Raw genomic sequence first — 26,912 nt, forward strand, 5'->3', positions numbered from 1 at the left:
ACAATCGTCTTTTGTCATTGAAGAGATAAAATTGGACGACAATTTCATGATTAGTATAAATGAAATCTAAGCACGACATTTATATATAGCTTACAAGATCGCGTGAATAATATTAAAATGTAAATGCAATGAAATGCATGGAAATATAAGTGCAGGTAAAATCGCGTAATCGAATTAAAAATTGTAAAATGCGAAAACTGTAGAACCCGCTTACTGTCAGAGACCGAATTTTCTCAACATTAATAGTCAGCATTATAATACAGCATTATTTAAAAATTCGTCCTCTTGCTAAAATGGAGTACATACACCCCAGTATTGTACGTCTGTTCCCGTTTTTCACTATCTATTGTTTGTCATTTCGACTTAACAATCCACCTGGGATTCATTAAATGCTCAGAGTCGAACCCAAGCGGCGAGTTGTTAACAAATCCCCATTGGAACGCTGTATACATAGTTGGAACCGTAAGAGAGCTATTTTTTCCCATCACGAACCAGCTACCGATGTTTTCCTTATACTTTTCCCTTTCGCGTTCTCTCTGGCTCGCGTGGCGTTTCTTTTTAATTATTTTCTGAACTGAACCAGTGGACTTTGGTCCAGGATAACACGAAAATGCTGTTGCAATTGTTTCAAACCAGTCTACGATCGGTAGAGTGTGGATTCTAAAAATGAACAAGAAAAGTGCAAAACTGTGACGAAATGTTACATGAAATTAAAAGAACCTACGAATATACTGCCACATCATTTTCGATTTGTTGCAATTTTTAGAAGATATCATTTAACATCCGTCTCTTACCATAGTGTACCTCGTGCATTTTCATTTACCGCGTAATGTAACACTGATAATGGCATTAACGAAATGTTTACATTGTAGAGATAAAAAATATTACCCTTTGTGATTAAAAACTTTGTTTTTAAGACTTGAATGCGAATTGATCGAATGCAAATAAATTATTTAGATACGTGGTACCAGCGGTGAGCACACTGAAAGCGTAGGTGGAGTTTACGATATCAGTAACAGACGACGACTAGGGTTGACCGAACGAGAGGTGGTTTACGAGATGAGGAACGGTGTACTCGAGCTGATCAAACAGGAGAAACAGCTGGAGGAGTGAGAATGATGATGTTCGATATGTAGGTGACGTCGTTGCAGTAGCAAGTTGCAAACAGAAAATATAATTTTTGTACTCTCTTTCAAGCACAATTTATTAAAATTATATATATTTCTTCAAATTATCTAATATATTTGACCGAATAAAGCGTTCGTTCTAAATACCACAGGAGATTTTCTTTGGAAGATAAACCTAAAATATGTTTTCGGTGTATTTATTGAAATATTCGCATTCAATACGATTGATGCATTTGCAGAGATAAACGTATTTTTGCGAGCTAATCGGGATATGTTCATCTTCGCTCGAATCGTGAAAAATGTATGGAAATCCAGTCCAACGGTGGAATGGCAATTTTCCTCTTCGGAAAATAAATAAAGCTATTCTTGGAATGAACAGCCCAATTTGATTTCTCGTCGTACCGGGGATTGATGACAAATTACGTTTCGCGTCCGAACTTAACTTTTAATTACTCGCATGTAGTATTTACAATGTCAAAACATTAAATTCTGAGTTTCAAATATTTATTTCGCATTATAAAGTGGTTATTTTATTGAAAAGAAGAAGATTTGATCCACATATATGACAAAACTGAATTCATTTCTATTTAAATGCTGTATGTTGCAATTGAGATAGACAACTTTTAGTTTGCATAAAGGATGATTGAAATTCTGTTTACGTCGCACCTGTAAATTGTAAGTTTTGTGTGAAACAACTAATAACACGGTACAACAAATTTCAACTTTTTTTTTGTATTTCGATTCCCACTATGCGATTCTTATCTATGCATCTATGATTCGGTCTCTTAATTGCTCTCTTGAATTGATTGCCACCGAATGAACTTTCATAGACGCAGTGTTCATCAAATATCACTAGAACAATGTTTAGCTGCAATTTATCAAGTTAGTGCTTGATGTAATGCTTGCATTGCTGCAAGAGGGCTACATTTTGAACAATATGTACATTAAATATTAGGTCGTCCCAAAAGTTTCTCCCGGAATGTGATCCTTTAATATTGCTAAATAAATATTAGGTTGTCCCAAAAGTTGGTTTTCGATGCATGCACATAATGCAAATTCATATTAAGAAGTACTAAAATATTAACATAAACATATATCGTATTGTTTGTATTTATTTAGCGACATTAAAGGAACACATTCCGGAAGAAACTTTTGGGACAACCTCATAGATAATAAGGTAAATAATATGTAAACAAATAAGTACAAAAATGAAAACTTGTTTTGTTTCTTTTTTTGCGATTTTCTCCAAAAACGAAGCAAAAACGAACAAATCTCTAAAAGACTTTTTGTCTTAGTTTTTCGGTCCCCTACACGCTCCTGAAGTTTTGCCATTCAGATTCGGGACACCCTGTATATTTGAGTATATTTGAAAATAAAGCCAGGCCGCGATTTATCAAGGTTTCGAAATTAGAACAACGAGATCCTGGAATATACAGTTCGATGGTTTGTAAGTTAATCGATTGCGCTTTCGATCCGTTTTAAAGTATCCTTTAACCATCTATGGAGTATTCTTTCTCCTCTGTATCTGCTGTTACGAAGTAAGTACAGCAACTTTCAAGAACGCGTTGCCTCCACTGTTCCCGTTTTTATTCTTCAAGATACACGTTCAGGCCTTCAGTCGGCAACTTCCGTTGTTTAACTTCGAAAAGTTCCTGTTCTCAGTCCAATAGAACCGTTTCATCAGAGTCCAATGATAATATGATAGCCACACGATAACAACAATTTTAAAACAACTTTCGAACAGAATACTCGCGAAAACAAATGAATTGCCGTTAGAAAATATCAATTATAATTTAGTGGTTTTGCACTCCAAATTCACCCTTTTGCAAAACAATTTCAAGCTTTCACAAATAAAGTATTTTTAAGTAAGTTTTTGTAAAAAGACATCAAATTACTGTAAATTAATTGTTACGACATTATTAAAATATTACTTATTTAAAAAAAAATTACTTACTTAAAAGTAATTAATTAGTTTCGGTGCTATAATCTGATCTATTGAATCCTCAAAACCGTGAAAAATGTCAGAATGATTTTTACGAGTGAAACTAGGGGAACGATACTAATCGAGAATGTTCATATTGACGTAATGGAACACGTCGCGTCGATTTAACGCAGACATTTTCCACCCTCGACGACTTTTCGTCCTTAGCCCCGGGAAGAAACACGGAAACTAATTCACTCGGTAAACAATAATTCCTTAGAGATGCGCAAACACTTGACACATCCAATTAAGGCTACGTAATTGCGTGTGGTTCCCGGCTACTTTATATTCAGGCGACGTTTAATGTGCACATGTGTACACGCGTGACGTTAGCCGTGCGCAAAACATAAGAAGATTTACAGTTAACCTCGTCTTCCTTTTTGGAACATAGGTATCTTGCTTTATATTTTTCCGAAATATCAGGTGTACAAAGGAATTCGTGGCTGTTGCAGTTCTATTTTTCAATCACCATGCTGGAGATTCAATAATTACTTACGAGACGAAGTAATCAATAAATTTACGAAGAAACGGCTACGAATTATTTTGTCTATTTTGTCTTCACTGCAGAAAGAAATAAGCTAGTACTCAATTTTTAATTTTATTTTGACACACGAATAGCGATTTTCATGAGTAATTTTATAATATAATTATAAAATAAATTTACCATATTAAAAGACCATCGAGCTTTTATTTATTTATCGAGAAATCACGAGCATCATCGTACAGCATTTCGTAGAATATATTCGAACGCCTGTTCATCTCAGAATGGACTCTAGAAATTGTTTAACGCGTATACAACGCAGTTCCTTGTCGCTTAACATTGTGGAATAATTTAATGAGACTCGCTCCTTTGATTTCACAAAATGTTCTGTTTTCAGCTTTACACAATATTCATCCTGAAGTGGGAGAACCAAGTGCTAGAAGTAATCAATTGCTACTACAATAAATCAATTGTCCGTTGCCGCTCCCAGTGTTCCTGTTTTTCTGCGCGAATATCCAATATCGCGAGTCATTATATGTATACAGGGCGAACCATTTAATTGGATATTTACCCCATCGGTTACAGATTGTTGCGCTTGTGTTTCGCGATTCTACTTGCGTCCGCCTTTCTCTACGTTCCACGCTTTTGTTTATTAATTTTTCGTGAGCAAAGGACCACGTACTCGAACGCTTTTTGGGCATTTTTTACCATCAACTCGAAGCATCGAATGCTCCTGCTGCCAACTCGTTCGAGATTTCGCAGTGAGAACTTCTTAACAAAGAAATGAATTTGTTGAATAATTCATGGTGGATCTTTACAATCTCAATAGTCGTAAATTATAAATATCAGCCGTAAATCCGGCGTTGACGACAATTTTACCTAAAAATCGAAACGAATTTGTTTTTGCCCGGTGATCGAACTCCGTGTCGTTGAGGCAGCGAGTCTTTCTCGCGGATTTGCAACTTCGAAAGCCACGAATTGTTGATACGGACCTGTCGATTAATGTCTCGCGAGGCGAGGGGCCCGGCTGCGAGCGTTCTGACATCGCGCAAACAAGAAAATAACATCAGCAGAAGTGTTTGCGCTGTGAAACGTCGATTTCCTCGTGCACGGCGACATGTTCCGGCTACACTCACGCTGTGAACCTCTTCACGAAGCCCCTTTTCCGCTTAGTAATTCTTCCAGGAACCTCGCTGAAATATTCATCAACCGTCTCGCTCGATTCTCCTCCGGCTTGTCTCTTTCAATTATCGCTTGACCTGTCGGACCAATTTTCTTTTCGTTCTTTTTTCACCGAGGCCGCTTTGTCACGGCTGCTTAATTGCATGATCAAATCCTTATGGCGAGGACTAGAAGTAATGGGTCAGTGAACCGGCCATCTAGAAATCAGCACACGTGTCAACCGCGGAAATTCCGAAACGCGAATCTAAAAGTCACATCGGATAATTGGTTTGTAAACATGCTATGGTGTTCTAGAGAGTGCGATGTGTTTGCTTGTGACGTAGACAGCGCGTCACGTGACGGACGTCCGGGCGGAAGCGTGGGAGAATAGCGTCGCAGTAGAAGAGTGGGGAGACGGAGTCTCACAATCTGACGGTACAAAAAGAATATATTCTACTTTGTAACGCAGACACACTTACAAATAATGTGACAAACAGTGCGTAATTCTATTTAAGAAACAGCAGAATTAATGATACAAGAAAAGATTCAATCCTACCACATAACTTTTATACAAACATCTTGTTCGTGGTTACAATATTTCAGGTTTTCAGGCAACGCGAGAAGTAATAAAAGCGATTTAGCTGTGGGACGAGAATTGTTAACAGCACTGTGTCAGGTAAAATTTAATCAGGAGATGTGTGATAAGTGGTGTTCACGTCGTCAGGCGCGCCAATAATAATAATATCGACGGGCCAAGATAAATTGCAGGGTTCATGTGAGATGTACCGTTGGTTTTCGAGTTGGCCAGTGTCCGTATCATTCGGGGTGCGCCGCTGACTAGTGGCCATTGGGTATTTTTCCTTGGTACTTGGTGATCGAATATCCTTCCTAATAGAACACTCTCATAAATACAGGGTCTACTATAATTAGTAGACTGCGGATGTTTATGCAATTTGCAATTTTTGTAGACGAATCTTCAAAAACTCGAATCAGATAGAATCTTATTTTCCGTGGTAGTAACCTTTTTAGATCTGAAATCAATTAGAATCGCACTAGATTCTGTCGTATTTTATATCCTAGCATTTTTTGAAAATTTTCGAAAGCCATTATTGCATAAAGATCCGCAGTCTAATAATTAGAAACAACCGGTCTGGTTAACCAAGTTCGGGGTACGGTATTTAATCACTCACGTTTTTATGTCGCGAAGCGGGCATCGATCGGGCGCGAAGTTTCGAAAATTGATTAATTAATTAATTTTTTCATTGATTCTCGTGTTTTATACAGGGTGAGTCCGAAGAAACAGAACACCTAAATATCTCCGTTATTTTTCGTTGCACAAAAAAACTTCTTCGAACAAAGTTACACTATTTGAATGGCCACATGTAACGGTATAAGAGAAAAAATTTTCAAAGTCATTTTTTTAATGAAATTTCAAGGTCATCGATGTTTTTTTTAATGGAATGAGGTATTTTTTAATACATCAACCGATGCAGCTGGACTTTCGTTATAAAAAAGTACTAACCTATGTATGTCGAAAAGTTAGTAGTTCACGAGATATTTCGATTTAAATAACTCTAAAACACCATTACTGTCGTACTAAAATGTTACACAAGTAAGTAAACGCTAACGCTTTAGTAGTACTTCAGTGACTATAATTAGTAATTATTAATTACCCATGCACGTATAAACTTTCTAAGTAGCTCCTAGTCCATATAACAGACAGAGAAAACATTATTATTTTGCATTAACCATTAAAAGTTCGCAGTCTACTCGTTAATTTTCGAAGCCCCTTATTTGTAGACTTCATACTTAGGCTTCAAAAACAACAAAGACATTTGAGGTGGCAACGTTAGGTGACTCACCCTGTATAACGTACAAAAATAAACACGTCCTAAACTGGCAATTTCGTCTTTCGACTTTGTCGGAAGGGAAAGGTACAATTTCAATGGAAATTACGACCGATTGAATGAAAAGGCACCGAGCTTGTTTGCACAGCATTTGGTGGGCGATGTTCAGACCAGTCGAGCCTCGCGTAAAAATCAATTTGCGTGATCCGTCGGGTGTTGTAATAACAGCAACACAAAGAGAAAGAGAGAAAGAGAGAGAGGATCCCGCGAGACAAGCAATTGGAATGCGCGGCGAGAACGATCCTCCCGTTGCTCGTAGCTGAAATTCGTCGTTGTTAACTGGTTCGTATATCCGTGGATGGTAACGACCGTCGTCGTCGGCTCTAGGAGGCGACAACAATCGTGTGCAGCTAAAGACACACGACCACACATACATAGAGCAATAGAGAGAGAGAGAGAGAGAGAGAGGAGAAGAAGCAAGAGTTGGGTAGGTGGTGGGTTTCAGAGGCAACACTTACGACAGAGAGCTCCGTATCGCAAACTGGGAACCGTTCTCGGTGGACAATGAGCCGGCAGACCGTCTTCGTAGAGTACCCCTGGTGTCTTCCGATCGAGAGGCCCGTAATTGCACACGAGGGTCTCTACTCGATCCCCGATTCCAACGGGTATTGTATGCAAGGCCATCGCGAACTCTCTTCGACGACGACCAGTCGACTCGTCTGGCCTCACTGTGTAAATTGCACGGCCGCAACCGACTCGGCTAATTGTTGCCGAAGCAAACGAGATGTAAGACAGGTTGCCTCGTGCGGTGTAGTTTACGTACCTGCGACAGAGATACGACAATTGCAAACACCGTTTACCGTTACGCCTCATCGTACCACCGCGTACGAACAATCCACAGACACACAGTGCGAAAAGAATTGATTCCACATGCAAAAATAAGTCGATAAGAAGGAACATCATTTTTTTGCGCTTTAACGATTCGTTTCCGAGGAAATCGAGTTCAACGCATTCACTGCCTCGCGCTTTGTCGGCTGTGCCGCCACTGATGGAATGAAATTGTCCATGTTAGAATCGCATCGCGTATTTACAGTGGGTGTACAAAGTATTCGTACATTAAAAATTGGTGTACCATTATTCAAAATATTGTTGACATTATTAGAAATATGTTGGTATCTAATCAATTACTAAACATTTATGTGTGAGGTATTATATCAATTTCGTATTCACGGAAAGGTAAAGATCATGTGAAATGGAATTATTCTAGCTAGGAAGAAATGTTTCATTTTCAGAGTTGGGCATTAATCGATTAGAAGTTTAATCATGATTGATTGATTTATGTGTATTGTATTGTATTTATGTGTATTATGTGATTGAAAGAAGAAATCGTCGAAAAATCGACGATTGATTCAATCTATTCATGAAGTTAACCCTCAATCCTTGTTAAAACAAGAAATCATCGAAAAATCGACGATTGATTCAATCGATTGATGAAGTTAATAATCAATCGTTGACTAAAAGAAGAAATCATCGAAAAATTGACGATTGATTCAATCGATTGATGAAGTTAATCGTCAATCGTTGATTAAAAAAGAAATCATCGAAAAATCGACGATTGATTCAATCGATTGATGAAGTTAATCATCAATCGTAGACTAAAAGAAGAAATCATCGAAAAATTGACGATTGATTCAATCGATTGATGAAGTTAATCGTCAATTGTTGATTAAAAAAAGAAGTCATCGAAAAAAATATAAAAGCACGTAAACAGAGTTTATATTATAGACCAATTGACAATACCCCTAAACTCAGTTTACATTTTTGTCAGTATTCATATATAGTTTTGATTGCGTATTTCATTCCGAAATTTCAGCAGTTCATCATTAATCAATTATCCGATTGATATAATCGTTAACCGCAATTAACGATTAATACGTGTTTAATCGTTAACCGCAATTAACGATTAATAAGTATTTAAACGTTAACCGCAATTCACGACTAAACTAGGAGATTAATTGATAATTACGATTAACGATTGAAGTAGAAATTTAGTCGTGCATCGTTGATTAAGTTTTTGCCCAACTCTGTTCACTGTTCATTTTCGAGATGATGTAGATCTGTGTCGATTGCACACATTCTGAAACTGGATGATAAATTAAATAGCTATAAAATGATAAAATATAGGAGAAACTGTATAAACTCTGAATCCGCCGTAGTAGGTACACTGGGGTGGTTGTTGGTAGAACAAAGAATATTTTGTATGACAGCATCAGATATCGTCGGTCCGATCTGTAAACTCCGTCGGTTAATGTAAGTAAACAGTCAAGTGACGAGCATATCGGCTCATGATTGTCACGGCCGTGCACAAATTTGCCAGTCAGGTATGCCCGTATACGTGACGGGCGTTGAGCGTTGAAGGGCTAATCGGTGTTTACAGACTATGCAGTAAACTAACGAACGGCTCGAGGAATTTAAATTACCTTACGATTCAACTGCTGCAACTTATGCGGGCTTCTGTCATTGAACGCCCCACCGCGACGGAATTCGATAACCAACCCTAACACGCAATTTAGAGTATACGTGACCCACCCCTCCCCACCCGTCGTTCTACAAACGAGTCTTGGTACTTTTAGAAAATGATTGGGGTTGTGCAAAAATCATTGCGGTGCGCGTCCGTCAATTCTTAAGCTAAATCTATAATAATTATTTGAAAAAGTCTGCACGCACAGTGGTTCACGAACGCATTCAGAAAATAATATTACAATTACTACTTAAATATTGCTAAGAAAACCTCGCTCTCTAACTAATGATAACTTTGTGTACCAATATTACAGCAATATTTCAATTAAAATAACTACTCAACTAATCATTTTTATAATTAGACTGCGGGTCTTTATGCAAAATACAAAATTGTCTGCATCGATTGCAAGAAAAAGGAACCAAATTGAATGTTGTTGCTGTTGTTGTTGTATGCGTCACACGTAGTCACATCTCGAATTTTAAACCACTTCCCGATGAGCTAGAGCACCCACGAAGATTATATCAATATAGTTTAGCGCTCCACGCTTTTATTTATACTCGCTAATGTCCAAAAAAATTATTTTAATTATTTTAATTATATGGACATCTTTAATTTTGAAAATATTTCAACCATTTTGAATTTCATCTACTCAATTTTACTATAAATGCGTAAAGATCCGCAGTCTACTTATAATAGTTATGGCATTAACACGTTCAATGCGGGTCGGTTCTCGAACTGACAAACGGACCTAGCGATTTGCGCTCAAAATTTTTGAGAAAAAATGTATTTATTTTATAAAAATTGATTTCCAGAGAGGTAACATATTTAAATTTCACAAAAAGAAATAAAAATTTTAAAAATTCGCGTTGGGGCGAGTTTTAGATCGTCAAAAACGCATTGAAAGTGTCAAACTTTTCATGTAGAGAAATCGTAACAGTACGAGTGCTGTACGAGAATGAATTGTTCAAGTTTTTCATTTACAAATCAAAGAGCTTTAGAAACACTAGGCTAACATCAGAGTGAGAAGAAAGCATGGTATGTATTAGTAATTTCATTGTAAAAATCACTGCATGGTAGAAGTTGGGAATTTTCTGCAGAAATTCGTGGCACACAGTGCGTCGTAGAAATAACGGATCCGCAGAAGTGTAGAAAGTGGGCTTACCCGAATTCGGCGGAATCGAAGTCTTCTACTTCATCGTACCATGATTGAATGTGAAAGTGAAGTCTCGCGGCGGACGTGCTGTTTCCCACGGTGTTCATATCGAGCAGGTGCACGTTCTGCCATACCTTGAATCGTTCTACAAAGAACACATAGACCGTTTGGCACACATCGGCGACGGTTCGTATGTTACCTTACACATAGACCGATTAAATTCATCAGTCAGGTCTGCCGTTCGTTCGTTCGTTTGTTTCGTACCAAGAGAATATCGATCCGCTTTGGAACGGGATGTACGTATCACCAATAGGGTAAAAACTACATTTTTTTAGTTTCGCCGATTCTGTTTCCGGAAAGCTCCACGAAAAAAATATATACCGTTCGAGATTAAATTGTGGAGGAACGGGTAAATAAATAATCGGACTTCAAAACTGCTCTGTAACTTGGGTAACCAGAAATTTTTGTCTTCCTCGTACGTAATCCAGTAAATTTGAACGAGAAAATGCCAAAAATCCAAATTTCCATCCTGGGAGATTAGTGGTTCAAAAGTTATGATTGTTCGGCGCTCGGTAAGTGGCGCGCGACCGTCACTACAACATGGCGGCACCCTTGCCTTTCAAAAGCACTGAAAATCGCTCAACTTTGAACTCTCATAACTTTTGAACCATTGATCTTCCAGGATCGAAACGCGTTGGAGTTTCTCGGATCGTACGCTTGTGCTGTGTGATATGTTCCTTTGTAAGCTTGTTAGTAACTTGACTCGGGAGTAGCTACTGTAATGCACAAGCACACTAGCGTAAGCCTGCGATGAAGCTTTAGATTGTTAGTCAGATCACTGCGCGAGAAGTAATTTGAGTTTGAGATGAATAGTTTCGAAATGGCATGGGACAAGTGTTAATTCGAATATAGATGTTTTATATTATTGCGCATAATAGTATTATTGCACATAACTCTTCTATCGATCGTAATCCTAGCTTGGATCATTGTCTTTGCTTAGGACAGTCGACCAGGGAGTATTCTCGTCTCAAGTGTAACTTCGACGTACGGAAGCCACTTGGCGATGTTTGGAAAAGACTCTCCGTGTTCGAACGGTATCAGCCATCTGCAACTCGATCATGTTCTCGACAATACGCCAGGCGGTGTAAGCAAATATTTTCTTTTTAATGATCTTCTAGAGTCTGTATCACATTGCTGCTCGAAATAAGCCTTTGAGGATCTCCTGTGTAACGGCAGAATTTTAAACCGCTTAATTTTCCGACGATTAGAAAACTAAGATTCATTTGGCAAATACTTTCAAAGTGCAAACATCCAGCAATCCCACATGTTTATGCAGAGAAATCTCACGCTTTCGTACCAAGTTTGCTGCACTCATGCAAATACAGGAGCACGCGAGTGAGGATGAAATTGAACATGGGGCTAATTTCTTCGAGCGTCATTAGAAAATATATTTCCCTGCTGCATTAAAGTCTACGTTTATCACTCGCAATTGCAAGGATTAATTCTAAGGAAATGAAAATCACAAGACGGTACTATCTGAAGTAAAAGCATTAAAAAGAAAAAGTAGTGAACAGTAAAATTGGTCGCATAAAATACAAATGTGTACAGAAGGATAATAAAAAAGACGAATTCTCACTGAAGCTAATTATTCGAAAGTGTCGAGGACAGAGAAGTAAATTATTCTACAACGAAAATATCTTAGATTTCGTTTGACAGAATTTCTGATGGGAAACAAGTGGAATAATACGGTTCATGCATGGACGGAGAGAAATCCTTATTGCTCGACTTCCTCGCATCCGCCTGGTCCGAGCGATTTAATTAAAATCTCGGCAGAAAGTTCAAAGAATTCTGGCTGGCCAGGCAATCAGTTACAAAGTATCGCAGCGAACGAAGACTGTTAACTTTCGTTCGTGATTTCTTTGATTTCCAGTTCAAAGTGAAATTCGGGCTTCGATCTGTCCCCCTTAGCCTTCTATCGTTCAACCAGAAATCTAGAAGAACTGTAACGAACCCTTTCGCGCATTTCACTGTCATTCAAATCAGTTCCCAGCAGAGAAATTTCTAATCGAAGCAATTAAACTAATTTCCCATGTTTCGGAGTTACTCGGAGGGACAAATAAAGTTTGGTTAGTTCGAAACTGTGTGTGAATTTTTCATCGTGAAAATCACAAGACTTTATTACAATTTGCAACGAACCAACTCGGAATGGAAGTTGGGAATAATAAAGAAATTGGCAAACAGGAGATACTTCGGCGGGTAGTGATCTCGGTAAAACAATCTCGTTTCCGGTCGTACACAGCGGATATTGAAAAATGATAGGGAAAAATAGGTAAAGTGAAAAATGAGATATATCCAAGGTACTTGCCAACGTCTCGGCATTGATCCTTTTCAAAGAGGTTGCACTGCAACGCCCATCGCCTCGCGATATCAGCAAGTTCGTCATCCCAGACCTGTCGAAATAAATATTCGGTTCGATGCGAATGATTAAGGGCGCGCGGCGGTATCGAAACTTCGGAAAATCGATACCGTTTCCCGCTGCTCGTTTCACAGGCCCCCATTTTGTCAACATCTTCACAAAAACTACATGCACGTGCCCGCGGAATTAACATTACAGTTTACGTCTGCTACGACTCCTCGATTTTAAAATGCTCTCTATAACGAGGTTATTGCATATTGCATCTCAAATGTCCGATTTTAAAATGCACGGTTTACTGTAAAGGGTCTCTTCCAATAAGAAAAATATGGAAGATAATCTAGTGCTCGCTGCTTTATTTTAAAGTACATGAAATACACGAATTTTATTTTATTTTATTCACGAAAATTGGGTTTGTCGTATTCACCCCATCAAACGCAATCGCGCTGGTCATTTACATGGTATTGTATTTCATGTATAATGTCATCGAATGTACTCTAAAATAAAGCTACTACATTTTCTCGCAAAGCTCTATCGCTCTTACTGAAAGACCGTCTATTATAGTTTTTCTTGTCGATAAGAAATATCAGAAAAATATGAAACAGGAAAAAGTGATACAACTTTTTCAGAAATCGTGGTGACCTTGATTTTTAAATGTTTTAAATTGATAATAAATTTATAAATTTATAATAAATTTTTCAATGATTCCAGAGGAATTTCATTCATTGAGGGACTAAAAATAACGGTTATTCTAAAATTTTCTACGATAAAAATCATTTATAAAAAGTTGATTATTATTGAAATTTAAGATAATCTACACAAAATGTAAAGAAAAAAATTCGAAGAACAAGATGGTTAAGAAATAATGATTTTTGTACTTTTTGGTTAGAAGTAACAGTTATTAGTGTCCAGAAAATTGGATCGTCCTCGATAACTGTTATCGATGAAGAAAAACTGTTTCGGTTGCTCAAAGCAGTTATCGATGAGAGAAGTTCATTTCGATCCGTCATAACAATTATCGCTGGGAGAAGTTCATTTCGATCACTCATAACAATTATCAATAAGAAAAAATTAGTTTAGAAATTTATTTCGATGATCGAATTTCTTTTCACTTGTTCATAATAATTATTGATGAGAAACTTCATTTCGGTTGCTTATTTAATTATTGAGTTGTCTACTCTTTTTCGGATGGAGCAAGCCTGTGAAATTTATTGCGAGGGTTTCGTACAACAAGACGAATCAACAGACCATAAGAACAACACAGAATCTGTTTGTTGACTATCTTTGTTCGCGGACGGGTTCCACTCGGGAAAAACGTATCGATATAAACGAAAATATTATAGATTACACTGGGAAAATCAGAAATATAGGCTCCCGTATTTATCAAAACTAGCGATCATAATTCACGCTGTGCCCGCAACTCAGGTTAGCGTTGAACGAGCCTAGTCTGCTCTAAAATTAACGCTGGATGATTTGCGATGTAATTTGTCAGGAGAAAATTTGGAAAAACTCATGTTTGTCACATTAAATTTTGATTGTAGCAATTAATTTTATGAATAAAAAATGTATGAAATAATTGATTGTCTACCATTTGAAAGTTGTACTATTTAATAATAACTATTACCAATTTCCTTCATCAATAACTGTTATGAGCGATCGTAATGAACTTCTCTAATTGATAACTGTTATAATTACTTATATAAACTTCTCCCATCGATAACTATTATGAGTGACCGAAATAATCTTCTCCCATCGACAACTGTTATTAAGTAGACTGCGGATTTTATGCATTTATAACAAAAATGGGCACGTACATTTTAAAGCAGTAGACATGTTAAAAATATTTAAGAACATCAATGTATTAGTTTCAGCTTAATAGGATAATTTATAAGAAGAATACAATTTTTATTTGGCTCCTGTGTCCTGCAATCGATACGAACATTTTTTACTTTTCATAAAGATCCGCAGTCTAGTGATCGAAATAAATTGCTCTCAACAATAACATTTACCAAAAAGAGAAAAAATTTTCGGTCGCTTATAATCCTTATTTGTAACCAATACGATTTTAGTCGATGAAATAATTGTTATTCCATGACTTTCTTTCTTTTTGGTTATGACAGTTAGGGTCCCTGATTTCACTTATGCAGTTCTCCTATGGTGTTCCTTAAAATATGTCTTTACGTATTAAAAAAGGTTAGGCTAGCGTCTCTCATTTTCACTTTCTACCCTTTCCGGTAGTTCTAGCGTTAAATATCGACAATTCGATCGTGAATTGTAATTTCAATAACGAAATATAATTTTTGGAGATACATTGATCGCGTGTTGAACAATGAACAAGGGAATTCTAAGGCAACTATACCAGTTCCAGCATGAATTTCGCAGGTCGTTGCGGTCCAGGATTTCCGCGTAGCTCGAGACCGCTGGCCACGGTGTTGCGATAATTATTGTGCCACTGGAGGATTGTTTCGATGTCTTTTTCGTCGATAGGTTCAGATTCCGGATTCAAACATTTAACACCGACCACTGCGTCAGACTACGAACACGGGAAATGTAAATTTGTCAGATGGTAGAATAATTCGATGCACCGGAAACGCTCGAAAATTGACGGAACTGAAATTGGAACGTGATACAAAATTGTTTGCGAATAAAAAGTTCTGCTGTTTGTTCAATCCGACGAATACACTTCGTGTTTCCGATACACAGATTGGTCCACCTAAATGTAGCCATTTAAAAATTTCAATTGCAGCAAGTCTAGAAAAAAAAATATACATTTGCAAGAAAACAAAATATCGATGACTTTGAAAACTCCGGAAAATGTGATCTTCAGAAAAAATAACATTTGCAAAGTATTCACCTTGCTATACCATTTACATTGCATTAAGAGCATTTGTTGAGTCATCAAAAATAAAGGAGATATTTAGGTTGCTACATTTGAATAGACCACCCTGTATACTGACAACCCTTAAAATGGTTGGGACAATTTCACCTTGATTATGGGCTGATTATACAATTCAATTGACGATTTACATCTGCCAATAATTCTACTATATTTGTAATAATTGTGTGTGTGTGTCTTGTTTATGCAATCTAAAAATCACGGTCCATTAGCCCGAGGTTATATTGTTGTTTGAATAGTAGTTTAACTTTCGGTTGCAAAATAGAGGAAAAAAGAAAAAATAGGAAAAAGTGTATCTTGAAAATGAAACACATTTTTAGTATAGTTTAATGAAATTAATATGCATTATTTCATATTAATGTGTATAAAGTTTGAATGACTATCAACGATTGAAACGGAACATGGATTTCGTTGAATGATTTTGAACGTGTTTATTACGGTTAGAAAAGTAAGGCAACGTAAACTTGTTAACGTTTCGAAAGTAATTTGCTGCTGGCACTAGCTTTTCATTTCGCGTAACAAATTTGCATAGCACTGCAATTTTGTAGGGCACAATTTTCGTGATACCGGTATTATACAATAGCACGAACGCTTAGCAACATTGTAACTCTGTTAGAAAGTTTCAGGTTTTCCAGAAGTAGGTAATAATGTGTTTTTTTCGAATCGATTCCTTTATGTGCCGGTCGGGCGGAACGTATTTACGAATTTAGTGAAAAGCTGCATGTATGTATGTATTCGAAGCGGTTCTTTAGGAAGGGCTTTTACATGGTGCTTCATCGGATTCACTTTGATGCGCTGAAGTAGAAGCAGGCGCTTTTTGAAGTCCCTTCACGGAGTCACGTGCTATATTTTTTAGCATCGAACGAGAAATCCTCCCCTTCTCCCGTGACAGTAATTTCAAACTTTCTTATTTCTCTGCTATCACAATTTGCTTTTTTCTACGGTTCACTGGAACGCTTAATTGCAAGTGCTTATACGAAATTTTCGAGCGAAATATTCATATTAAAAATATGAACAGTTTTTGCATTTAAGGAATTGAATTTTTGAACGTGTTTAAAGAAGAGTTATGCTTTCGCAATGTGTTGATCTCCGAGCGTGAAAATAAAAATATGTGGATGTTTTCTCTTCTTTAAAAGTTGACCTGTTTAGCTTTTGTACTTTCTTTTTTAAAGAAAACATTATCGAGTTGTGGCTTTTATGCCGTGTTGATCTTCGAATAATTATTTTGTAACAGCTATAATAAATATTGTTCAGTGAAATAAGGTTACAGGTTGCAGATAAGGTAAATGTTTTCCGTTCCTTTATCTTGTTACGAAGTTTCTCTACAATTTGAGCGTAACGTTTCATCCGATCTTCTTATATTAAAGTTTCCCTGACCTACACTCCTACCTAAAATCGCACGAACTTGTACTTCTTCCTTTGTTTCGTTCAATCTAACGATCTTTTGTTTATATGTGTAATATATTTTTTCTACCAGATCTTTTTATTTATTTGTTAAAGTTAATATGAATAAGTGGAATTCTCTTATTTTTATGTAACGATACAAACCAATTGATTTTAATGTTCAATGCATTTCAATATTTTGATATTTTGATATTTACGAGCTCATGAGAACTGCGAACATGAATCTATGATATTCCTAAAACAATCTGACATGCGAGTATCCCGAGTGCTTCGTGGAAGAAAGGAAAATCCTTCGTGGCCTCGAGATAATGTCCCTCCATATTGTTTCCTTGAAGGTTATGATATACGCCCTCAAATGCCACTCAGCCTCTTTTTCCAGCTTCACTTACTTTTTATTTCAAGTTACTGTCCTTGGCAAGCTCCCTAACTCGAGGCCCTTAGAAGATATATCCTCCGTAATTGTGTGTGTGTGTTATTTCATTTTTCCAGCCACCTTTTCATTTACAAATTCTTATCTACCCGACACCATTCGCAAAATTGTCAAAGAGGACGATTGAAAACGAAATTCTAAAATATATCCATCGTTTTTAATGATGAAAGAAACAATCCTGAAATTTCAAGCTCGTCGACGTCCGTTCTTTTTTTAAATAGGATATATCATTAATATATTGTTATGACTAGACTGCGGATCTTTATGCATTTATGGCTTAAAAAAATTTTCAATAAATGCCAGGATGTAAAATATTTAGTACGATTTTAATTCATCTCAGATCTAAAACGGGCACCACCACAGAAAGTAAGATTTTATTTGTTTCCACTTCCTAAAAATTTGCCTACAAAAATTTAAAATTGCGTAAACATCCGCAATCTAGTTATGACCAACGAAGAAAGGTTAAGATTTAGACTATAGCATTTTTAAACCTATTAGAAATAGCTTGAGAAGTTTTGGCAACCGATTTACGGTCTTTATAAGACGCATATACAGTTTGTAGTGTTTCTAAGCAATTTTTCGGCTGATTAGAGGTGACTATGAACGGGTAACTATAGTGGCCGATTAAAACTAAAACGAGGTGAATGTGTTAACGTGGAATTTCGTGTTCAGATCAGTTAATTTTGATAATTCTTGGGAGAACGCGCTTTTAAGTGTGCGTAACGCCGTGTCTGACTAATATCAGCTATTACCACTTACAAACTACGAACAGTTTGCGATATGTTACGTTGTTTATTGTCTACGAATTTCACTCGCCGACTATTTTCACCAAAATCCATCAAAGTTCCATTCAAATCATGCTGAAGATTTTTAGGGATTGTATAGGGATTGATACAATGATCTCTGATGATGCTATTTCATAGTAAAAATTGCATCGATAGTAATACAGTAAGGTTGGATTTATGCCGGAATAAAGCCTGCTAGTTCTAATGTTAATTGATAGGTTGCGACACCGTTTTCTACGTACCGGATTTTGAGCACACGTGCGATTAGCTGAAATCTGGTGGTATTGTTTAATTGTAGAATGGAGATACGATAGCAATGTCAAGTGTAGAACGCAGTCACAGCAGCCTGTTAAGAATAATAACAAGTAGAACGAGATGCGACTTCCCATTTCGCCAGTTTTCGTCGATTCTCAACGACCGAAAATCTGTCTCTACCGCCTGGTAATGTCGCAGCTACTTTCACCCGGCAGCAGTGTTTTCGAAATCGATCTTTCAATGAAACAGTGACAACGTCATGCTGCAGAATAATATTTTTCTCCTGGAGGAACGTTCGCTCGTTAGGCAATTTCGACGATTCCGCCAATTAACTGCATTTCTTGTTTCTTTATACAATGGTGCCAGCTATAACTAAAATATTGATTGACAAACTTTGTTGTCGCTAGAACTATAGAAATTATATTAATTTTGTTACGAGAAATGTGTGTGCTTCTTCGTTCGAGCACATTGTGGTCGTACGGAATCTGTTTAAATCTAATCTTGTTGTTATTATAAAACAGTCAGTCTCATGTACATAATTAGATCTTCGTGCAAGATAGAAATTGTCTGCATCGATTGCATTGACATCTTCAATTTTTTAAATTGTACAACAGATTCAAATTTCATCTACTGAATTTTGCTACAAATGCATAAAAATCCGCAGTCTACATATAATTGATGGCACACATAGTTTCAATTAGAATAATTCGTTTATAAATGGACCAAACGACGTCAATTTTTCTGCGAAGCTCGACATTGGATATTGTGTAGAAATTGGGAAAAATTCAGAGGAAAACGGTTTTGAAGGAAAAGATTAAAATTTGTTTGCCACTGTTTTACACATGTTTCATATTTGATATCGACGAAGTCCACTCAACTCAAGGCTGAATATTATTTGCCCCAGCTGATCGTAAGTCGATGATACGCTGTCTCATCGATTGTTGTAAACGTCAAATAGTATCGCACGCACTCGGAATTGTTTGTATCGAGTGTGGTACATTTGAGGCCGTCTGTGTCGAATCCCACGGGCTCCATATCGTTGTATCATGTTCCACGTGTCCGAACTTTTCAGTCTAGGGTTTCACGAGTGCGAGGTTGTCAGTACACGGTTCCAGGATTCACGATATGTCAGTATAAAGTCCCTTGGGTGTGCGAACGTCAGTGTCTGATCTGTGGAGTCGACAATCGTCGATACCGAATTCCACCGGAACAAGAATCAGGCATGCACCGGAAGATGCACGAAAATTTCAAGTTTCAAGCTCATAATTACGAAAGTGTACTCTACTGCTTCGGAGTGTATCGCGCCTAACAATCTGATCTCCTGTAATAAATTTGTTAAACATTTTTCAGAGGAAAAAATGCATAAGGTGAAGTGAGGTAAGTGCATCAACGGGGCATGTGCATTCACTGGTTTTTTTTTTTTATTATAATATGAACGAAATTTCTCTAGCTTGTATTTATTAATGTAGTATAAGTTAGTATGAACTATTCTACATAGATGTCGCCCAAGAATAAGAATACGTAGAAAGTTCCCTTTTTCGGTTTTCCGCTTATATCTCGGAAACTATGCGTCCTAGCGATAAGACCATTCTATACAAAATTAAAGCTGACAAAATGTGCCACAATATTGACTCCATTCAGTTTTTCGCTATCTCGCATAGTTTGCGAGATATCCGCGCTCAAAGTTCAGTAATTGTGCTGAAGAGTTAGCTAGTCAAATAAGACAAAAAACGTGAGATACAAGTTTCTTTTTCACAATTAGTGAACTTTGAGCGCGAATATCTCGGAAACGATGCGAGAAAGCGAAATACTGCATGGAGTCCATCTTATGGTACATTTTGTCAGCTTTAATTTTGTATAGGATGGTCTTATTGCTAGGGCACATAGTTTCCGAGATATAAGCGGAAAACCGAAAAAGCTCTTGCCCAATTTTCGGGGCAAGTAAATAGTAGTTGACACTTTGTACAATATCCTATTAAATTATAATTTTCAAGCAAAATTAGAATCCTCTACATAACACTAATTCATCAGTAATATGTAACTGTGGCAAAAGTTTGATATCAAGAGCGTTAAGTTTTTACATACCACACTGAAAATACATCAGTTTAAAGTCCAACTTTACAAAAACTAGTGCGCACTTACCCCACCTCACCTTACTAAATGTCTTCACCTCATCTGCCAAAATACGTAATCAATGGACAACGGATTCGATGCATTTATGACAAAAATGAGAAGGTGTAATTTATAATAGTGAAAACATCAAAAGAATTTAAATATACTGTTATATTTTATTTTAAACCTGTTGAACATAATAGGAAAGCAAACTAATGTCTATTTCACTCGAATTTGTTGCAATTCATGTAGAAAAATTTTATTTTGCACAAAGATTTCCGTCTGAAACTTCAAAAGCGACCTTCGCAGAGTTTCTCAAGGTTGCCACAATATTAAACAAATATAATCATCATTAGACTCCGGATCGTTATGCGTTTATGAAGAAATTAATTGGGTGAAATATAAAACAGTAATAGATTAGAAAAATTCAAGAATATTGTAATGTTGTTTTTAACGTAACAAAGTCATTAAGGAATGAAATCAATTTTTATTTTATTCCTGCTTCCCCCATCAATGCAGAATATTTTTATTTTGCATAAAGATCCGCAGTCAATCATAGGGTTGCCAGAAATGTTTTATCCAAATATAGGAGAAGTAGTGAAAACTGCAATTATGTATATATATGAGATAGGCTCAAAATATAGGAGTTCAAGTAAAAGAGGTACACAGCACATTTTAAACTATTTTATTCGAACAAAGATTTTTGAAAATTCAAATATGATATAGGAGATCAAGTTCAAATATAGAAGACTCATATCAAATATAGATCTGGCAACCCTAGTCATCATATACTCTTCTTTATACCCTACAACTTTTATTTGAAACATTTTTTTACACCACTCGTAGTTTTCAAGATATTGAATTTTGTCCACAAAACGGAAATCTTGAATGGGAAAGGTTAAGAGTCCGCCATTGAAGGCAGCTATTTTTCAATTTGGCCGTGATAAAAATGGAAACGGGAGATCGAGGAAAGAGAGAGAGTAAAAATTTCGGTTATTCATTCTCTCTAAAGTGTTCTTTTGTACATGTACTTCCGTAGTTTTCATTTCGACGCAACCGCGGCGCGGCGCGGCGCGGTGCGAGAAACGAAGAAAGAGAGAACAGAAGGCGAGAGATATGCTCAGCGAGGTTCAGTGCCTTGGAAACTTTCCACCTCCCGCGTGTATTGAAACAGTAATGATATGGGAAGGAACCAGTGGGATAACGAAATGAAAACACGTGCTGAACATCCAAGAATCGTCCAACTTGCCGGAGTTGTCGGCCTCGTTTACGCGTTATAACGTTTCCGCCGTGGCGAGGGAACGATACGCCGGGAGAAACTTCCGGCGGCTCCGACGGCTCCGACGGAAATAAAAATTAAACGGAGGATAATTGCCCACCTAAATGCCCGTAAATACGCGAATTTACGAAGCCTTACGGGGCGCACAGTTTTTACCCAAGTTACCTCGCAACACTGTCCGGGGGGCGACCATTGTTGCCTTTCCACACCCCCGGTGTCTGCCATTAATATTCGGACACTCTAAACGAGCGTAACTTTTTTCAGATCTAGCCTAACGACTTCAGATTCTTCGAGAACGTATTTATACATGTTCTAATAAATAAACAGGTCCAGTTTCTTTTTAAATTACACCCTTTAATCGCACTAGCAATGTTTAAAACCGTGTATAATATGCAGATTACACGAAAGAAAAAGTGGTGTGCTGTTTAAGGACAGGATGAATTACCATTTTTTTCGCTTTTTTCGTAAATAAAGCCATAAAAAGTCACACACATATAACTCAACTTTTTAAAACTTATACTAAATGTTAAAAAATTGCCTTTCATGTTTCCTTGAGAAAACGATATGACTTTCTAAACGACCTAATGAATTAAACGTATTTATATAACAGTCTAATAGTTTATAGCAACGTTAACTGATTCCGCTGAAATTTTTTTTTGGACATGTTCTAAGAAATAAACTTGTCCAGTTTTTTAAAAATTACGCTCTTTAATTGCACTATAATAATTCTATTTAGCAAACTTTTTGGCAACGTAGATATTGTATAATTAAATTATTGATTTACCAATTTTTTTAACGAACACATGGACGGCTTGGGTCCATTTTGACCCAACATTTCGAAGATTCCTGATTCGTTTCAATTGTAGGTTACGCAACTGGGTTTGAATGAATGAATCTGCACAAAAAATAGATTAAACATATGTTTAAAAAATTGATTTGAATTAAAATGGTCAATTTATTATAACGACTTAATTGACGGGGTAGGATTAGGCGACCAGTACGCAACGATTGCTACAATGTATCGATACATACCTGCTATTAGTGTTCGTGTATTAGGATACTAAGTAAAATTATAACTGTGGTATGTTCAGATGGAGGAGGAACTCTCTCTCTCTCTCTCTCTCAGATGGAAGTTTCTCGCGCACTATATTATTCCGAGATTCCCAGATATCGGTTTGCTACTAACAAGCGAACCTACCCTAAAGTCGAAGTCTCTGTATCATGTACTGACACATATGTATACAACTGTCCATGAATCCCAGTTTATGATAGTTTCGAGGCCGTTTTACCAGATTTCCAGTGCAATAGTTATTAGCAAAGTACGGACAATATTTCTGCGAATTTCAGACACTAATTTTTCAGGATGAACACCGTATCATAGTCAATATCTCAATATCACTTTAGAGATTTTATTATTTTATTGGTATCGAAACGTGATTTACAAATTAGCAACACTTCTCTGCAGAGATTTCGTAGACGTTCATTTCAATCTTGTACATTCAATATTATTTTATTGTTAACAACATTTCACTTTGTATTCATTTTGTATTCTACGCAAGATCTGATTTGACTAACAATTTTGATTTTTCACTTGAGATTGGAAGTTCATTTTTCTTCTTAATATGTTCAATATAAACTGAGAATAGTGCAACAGTATTTTCAAATTTTTCCATTGGTTTTAATGTTTGAAATTACACCTACTCATTTTTGCCATAAGAGCATGGAATACGCTGTCCACTAACGACACTCCGCGCAAGTTATTTCACGGCAGAAATTGAGGTTCACAAGTTTGTGGACATTTTTCTACCGTCTGCTTTCCTAGGGTTAATGATACAGAAGAAATGAGTAATGGTTTCACTGTACTATTGCGACATAGTTTAGAGAAACTATGCCACTTACGGTGTACGTTCGTTTCAGCTATTTTAATGGCGAAGTAAAATTCTCCAACTTGACTTTTTCTATTTCGGTAGAGCACGACGAGTGGAACATTTTCTACAAATACCTAGTCAGGTATCAGAGTAGGGCAATAATCAACTAATATTTAAAAATGACTAATATTTATAAATGTTAGTCATAGCAAAATAGTCATTAGTCAAAACTTTTTGATTAGTTAGTGATAACTAAATGGTAAATAACACTAGTTTACAAAATGAAATTTTTCTTATGGAGTTTCTGCCGCTGTTTTCGAAAATCAAGGTTAAAATTTTTTTTATGGAACAGTTTTTAAGATATGCTTTTTCAATTTTTTTACCTCTTTTCACTTTAAAAACCATATCTGGAGCTAGATGTGTCCGATTTGGTCGTTCTTGGTATCAAATGAAAGACGTTGAAATGATGAACAAATATGTATAATGGAATCTTTAATTGGTTAAGCGGTTCAAAAGATATTGATGAAAATAGTTCAGATTTTAAAAAAATTAAATTTTTAAGTTCATTCTGTGGCCATGGAAAAATAGAAACCGATAAAAATTGTCCGGTTTCTCTTCATATATGTAAAGCTGGTACTTTTACGCAAAAAATAACACCAACCAGAAGTAAATCGCCCGAAAAATAACAAAGTTATTAGCGATTGAGTGGATAAATCCAAAAATCCTACATTTTCTGAATATATTAATTTCTTCGACAAGTGGCCATCCCGGCACTTTGTGTTGTTTTATTCAAAACAAAATGCCAGTTTTCGCTGTAGCAATAGCGCCAACGTGAGAACAAAAAAAACCGTTGCCGGCATGGCCACTCTTGTCGAAAAAATTAATATATTCAGAAAATGAGGGATTTGGATTTATTCACTCAATCACTAATAACTTTGTCATTTTTCGGTCGATTTACTTCTGGTTGGTGTTATTTTTTGCGTAAAAGTATCAGCTTTACGTATATGAAGAGAACCCGAACATTTTTTTATCAGTTTCTATTTTTCCGTGGCCACAGAATAGGCCTGAAAATTTAATTTTTTTTAAAATCTGGACTATTCATTGTTCATCATTCCAATGTCTTTCATTTGGTACCAAGAACGACCAAATCGGACACATCTAGCTCCAGATATGGTTTTTAAAGTGAAAAGAGGTAAAAAAATTGAAAAAATCATATCTTAAAAACTGTTCCATAAAAAAAATGTCGACCTTGATTTTCGAAATCAGCGGCAGAAACTCCACAAGCAAAGTTACCTCTCATCAAATGTACATGAAATCAATTTCATTTTGTAAACTAGTGCTATCTGCCATTTAGTTATCACTAACTAATCAAAAAGTTTTGACTAATGACTATTTTGCTATGACTAACATTCAAAAAGACTATTAGTCATTTTTAAATATTAGTTGATTATTGCCCTATTCTGTCAGGTATTCAAATGGTATTTCATATTCAGATGGTTCGTGTTATATGAGACGAACGGGAAGAAACCTTTTACAGTTCACTTCACGAGAACTATAATTAACAACCCTTGTTGAGTTTCCACATTTTTTTATATTTCTATACACACAACTTTTAAAATCATGTAATTTTATTCGTGAAAATGGATTTTATTAAGTGACGAACAGTTCACTGTACTGTATCCTAATGTTTCTTTATGAACAGAAATTATGTTCAGACTGTTCGAACGAAATTTCTGAATAGGATTCTCTGAAACGAACGTATTTATAGCGAAGCTAATTCATCATGCGTACGTACGAATATATTTTATGAGATCGACCTTTCGAACGAATAATCTCATTAATATTCTCCATCATTCCATTTTCTCTTCACCACGTCGCGTCGCCGTCGTTCCGCGACAGCGTTTCTACTTTACTTTTTTTTCTTTTCGGAAAAGTGTCAACTCACGTGGATCGATGGTTATTGTTTTATTCACACATGCACACGTGTATCAAGTACAGCTGCGTTTTACCATCTAATCGAATATAGGATTGTGTCGCGCGAAATCTCCGACATAATACATCTTCCTGTCAATTCTGTGCTGAGCGTCGTGATATACGAAGATTCATATCATAATATGCAGCATTTCTAATGAACTGTGGGAAGTACGTGCGACATGAGTGTCGATGAAAAATCGGAATCGTAGACTGAAATTTCCTCTTACAGTTCGAAATTCCCATTTTAGTAAATTCAAGTATTATAAAATATGAAAATTCGTAGCACCACGTACAGGATCCAAAGTAATTGTTTACAAAATACACAACAGTGACTTAAAAATAGTTTATTTCTCGCTACATTTGACGTTCACTTTTACAAATGATTTCTTCCTTAGAAATAGAACAGCCGGCAGGAAATTCTGAATTATTTCGTTCTCGTAAGTATACGTACATGTAACGCCTATCGTTTGTCGCTGCGTTGCTCTAAACATGCTAAAAAAAAAAAAAAAAGAACGGCAGTAACGTAGTTTTTTAATGAAATTGCTTCGATAAGAGAACTAATTACTGTTGCATGCTATTGCGACTAGCCGGTTGGCTAGGTGTGCCGCTTTGTGCGCGCGAAGTTAAGCGTCTTTGACTGCTTAATTGATGGAATTTTTCCAACGTGTCGTAATATCTTTCTTGTAGGTATCGTTAATTACAAGACTTCATCGCCGAGCCTTGAACGAATTAATTTCCCCCACCGTTGTTTATCAACTGCGAGAGGGGAAAGTTATTTTCTTGGTCCCTTATACGGTAGATACCTAAGAAGCACGCTGCGCGAAAGCTTTCGAGGAAAGCTTCTTTTATTACCACGCTTATATTTTATAAACACTAACGCAATCGTTTACGTGAATATTTCACACTTTAAGCCTGAGTTGATGACGATTGACTGCATACTGGTGGTTACTGGATCGTTGGAATCCATTTTATGCGTGAAATAATTTTTGAAAATTTTATTCAAATAAATCGACTTCATTACGATTAATAAAAAAGTTGTATTAATTGTTGTACGATCCTTAAGTGCACACTGAAGAACGTCTTCAGCGCTTGAAAAGACACTGCCCTCTTATCGAATATTTTATGTCCACTCGACATTTTACAATGTCGGACGCAGCGAGGATAGTCATTTTATAATTGTCGGATCGGGATCAGGCCGAGCGTGAAAATAAAGAAGAAAAGCGAA

At 36.5% G+C, this 26,912-nt stretch overlaps 2 protein-coding genes across 3 annotated transcripts in view; one reads left to right on the forward strand and one right to left on the reverse strand.

Moving 5' to 3' along the window:
* LOC143209969 (arginine kinase) overlaps positions 1-26,912 on the forward strand; it is a 90,142-nt gene that overhangs the window by 18,343 nt on the left and 44,887 nt on the right. The window contains exon 4 of one of the 2 annotated variants that reach the window (XM_076426338.1): positions 958-20,068. The exons of the other annotated variant lie outside the window; for it this stretch is intronic. Coding sequence (XP_076282453.1) covers positions 958-1,113 — 156 coding nt within the window. The 3' untranslated portion in view covers positions 1,114-20,068. Of the gene's footprint in view, positions 1-957; positions 20,069-26,912 lie in introns of those variants that run through there. 2 annotated transcript variants of the gene reach the window in all.
* On the reverse strand, positions 7,060-12,829 carry LOC143209802 (uncharacterized). Its single transcript, XM_076425954.1, has 4 exons — positions 12,798-12,829; positions 12,633-12,721; positions 10,281-10,470; positions 7,060-7,420 (listed from the first exon to the last, which is right to left on the reverse strand). Exons 1-4 carry the CDS (start codon positions 12,827-12,829, stop codon positions 7,099-7,101), a joined length of 633 nt encoding a protein of 210 aa, XP_076282069.1. The 3' UTR covers positions 7,060-7,098.

This window comes from Lasioglossum baleicum, chromosome 6 (assembly GCF_051020765.1).
Source record: "Lasioglossum baleicum chromosome 6, iyLasBale1, whole genome shotgun sequence".
In the NCBI taxonomy this organism is placed as follows: Eukaryota; Metazoa; Arthropoda; class Insecta; order Hymenoptera; family Halictidae; genus Lasioglossum; species Lasioglossum baleicum.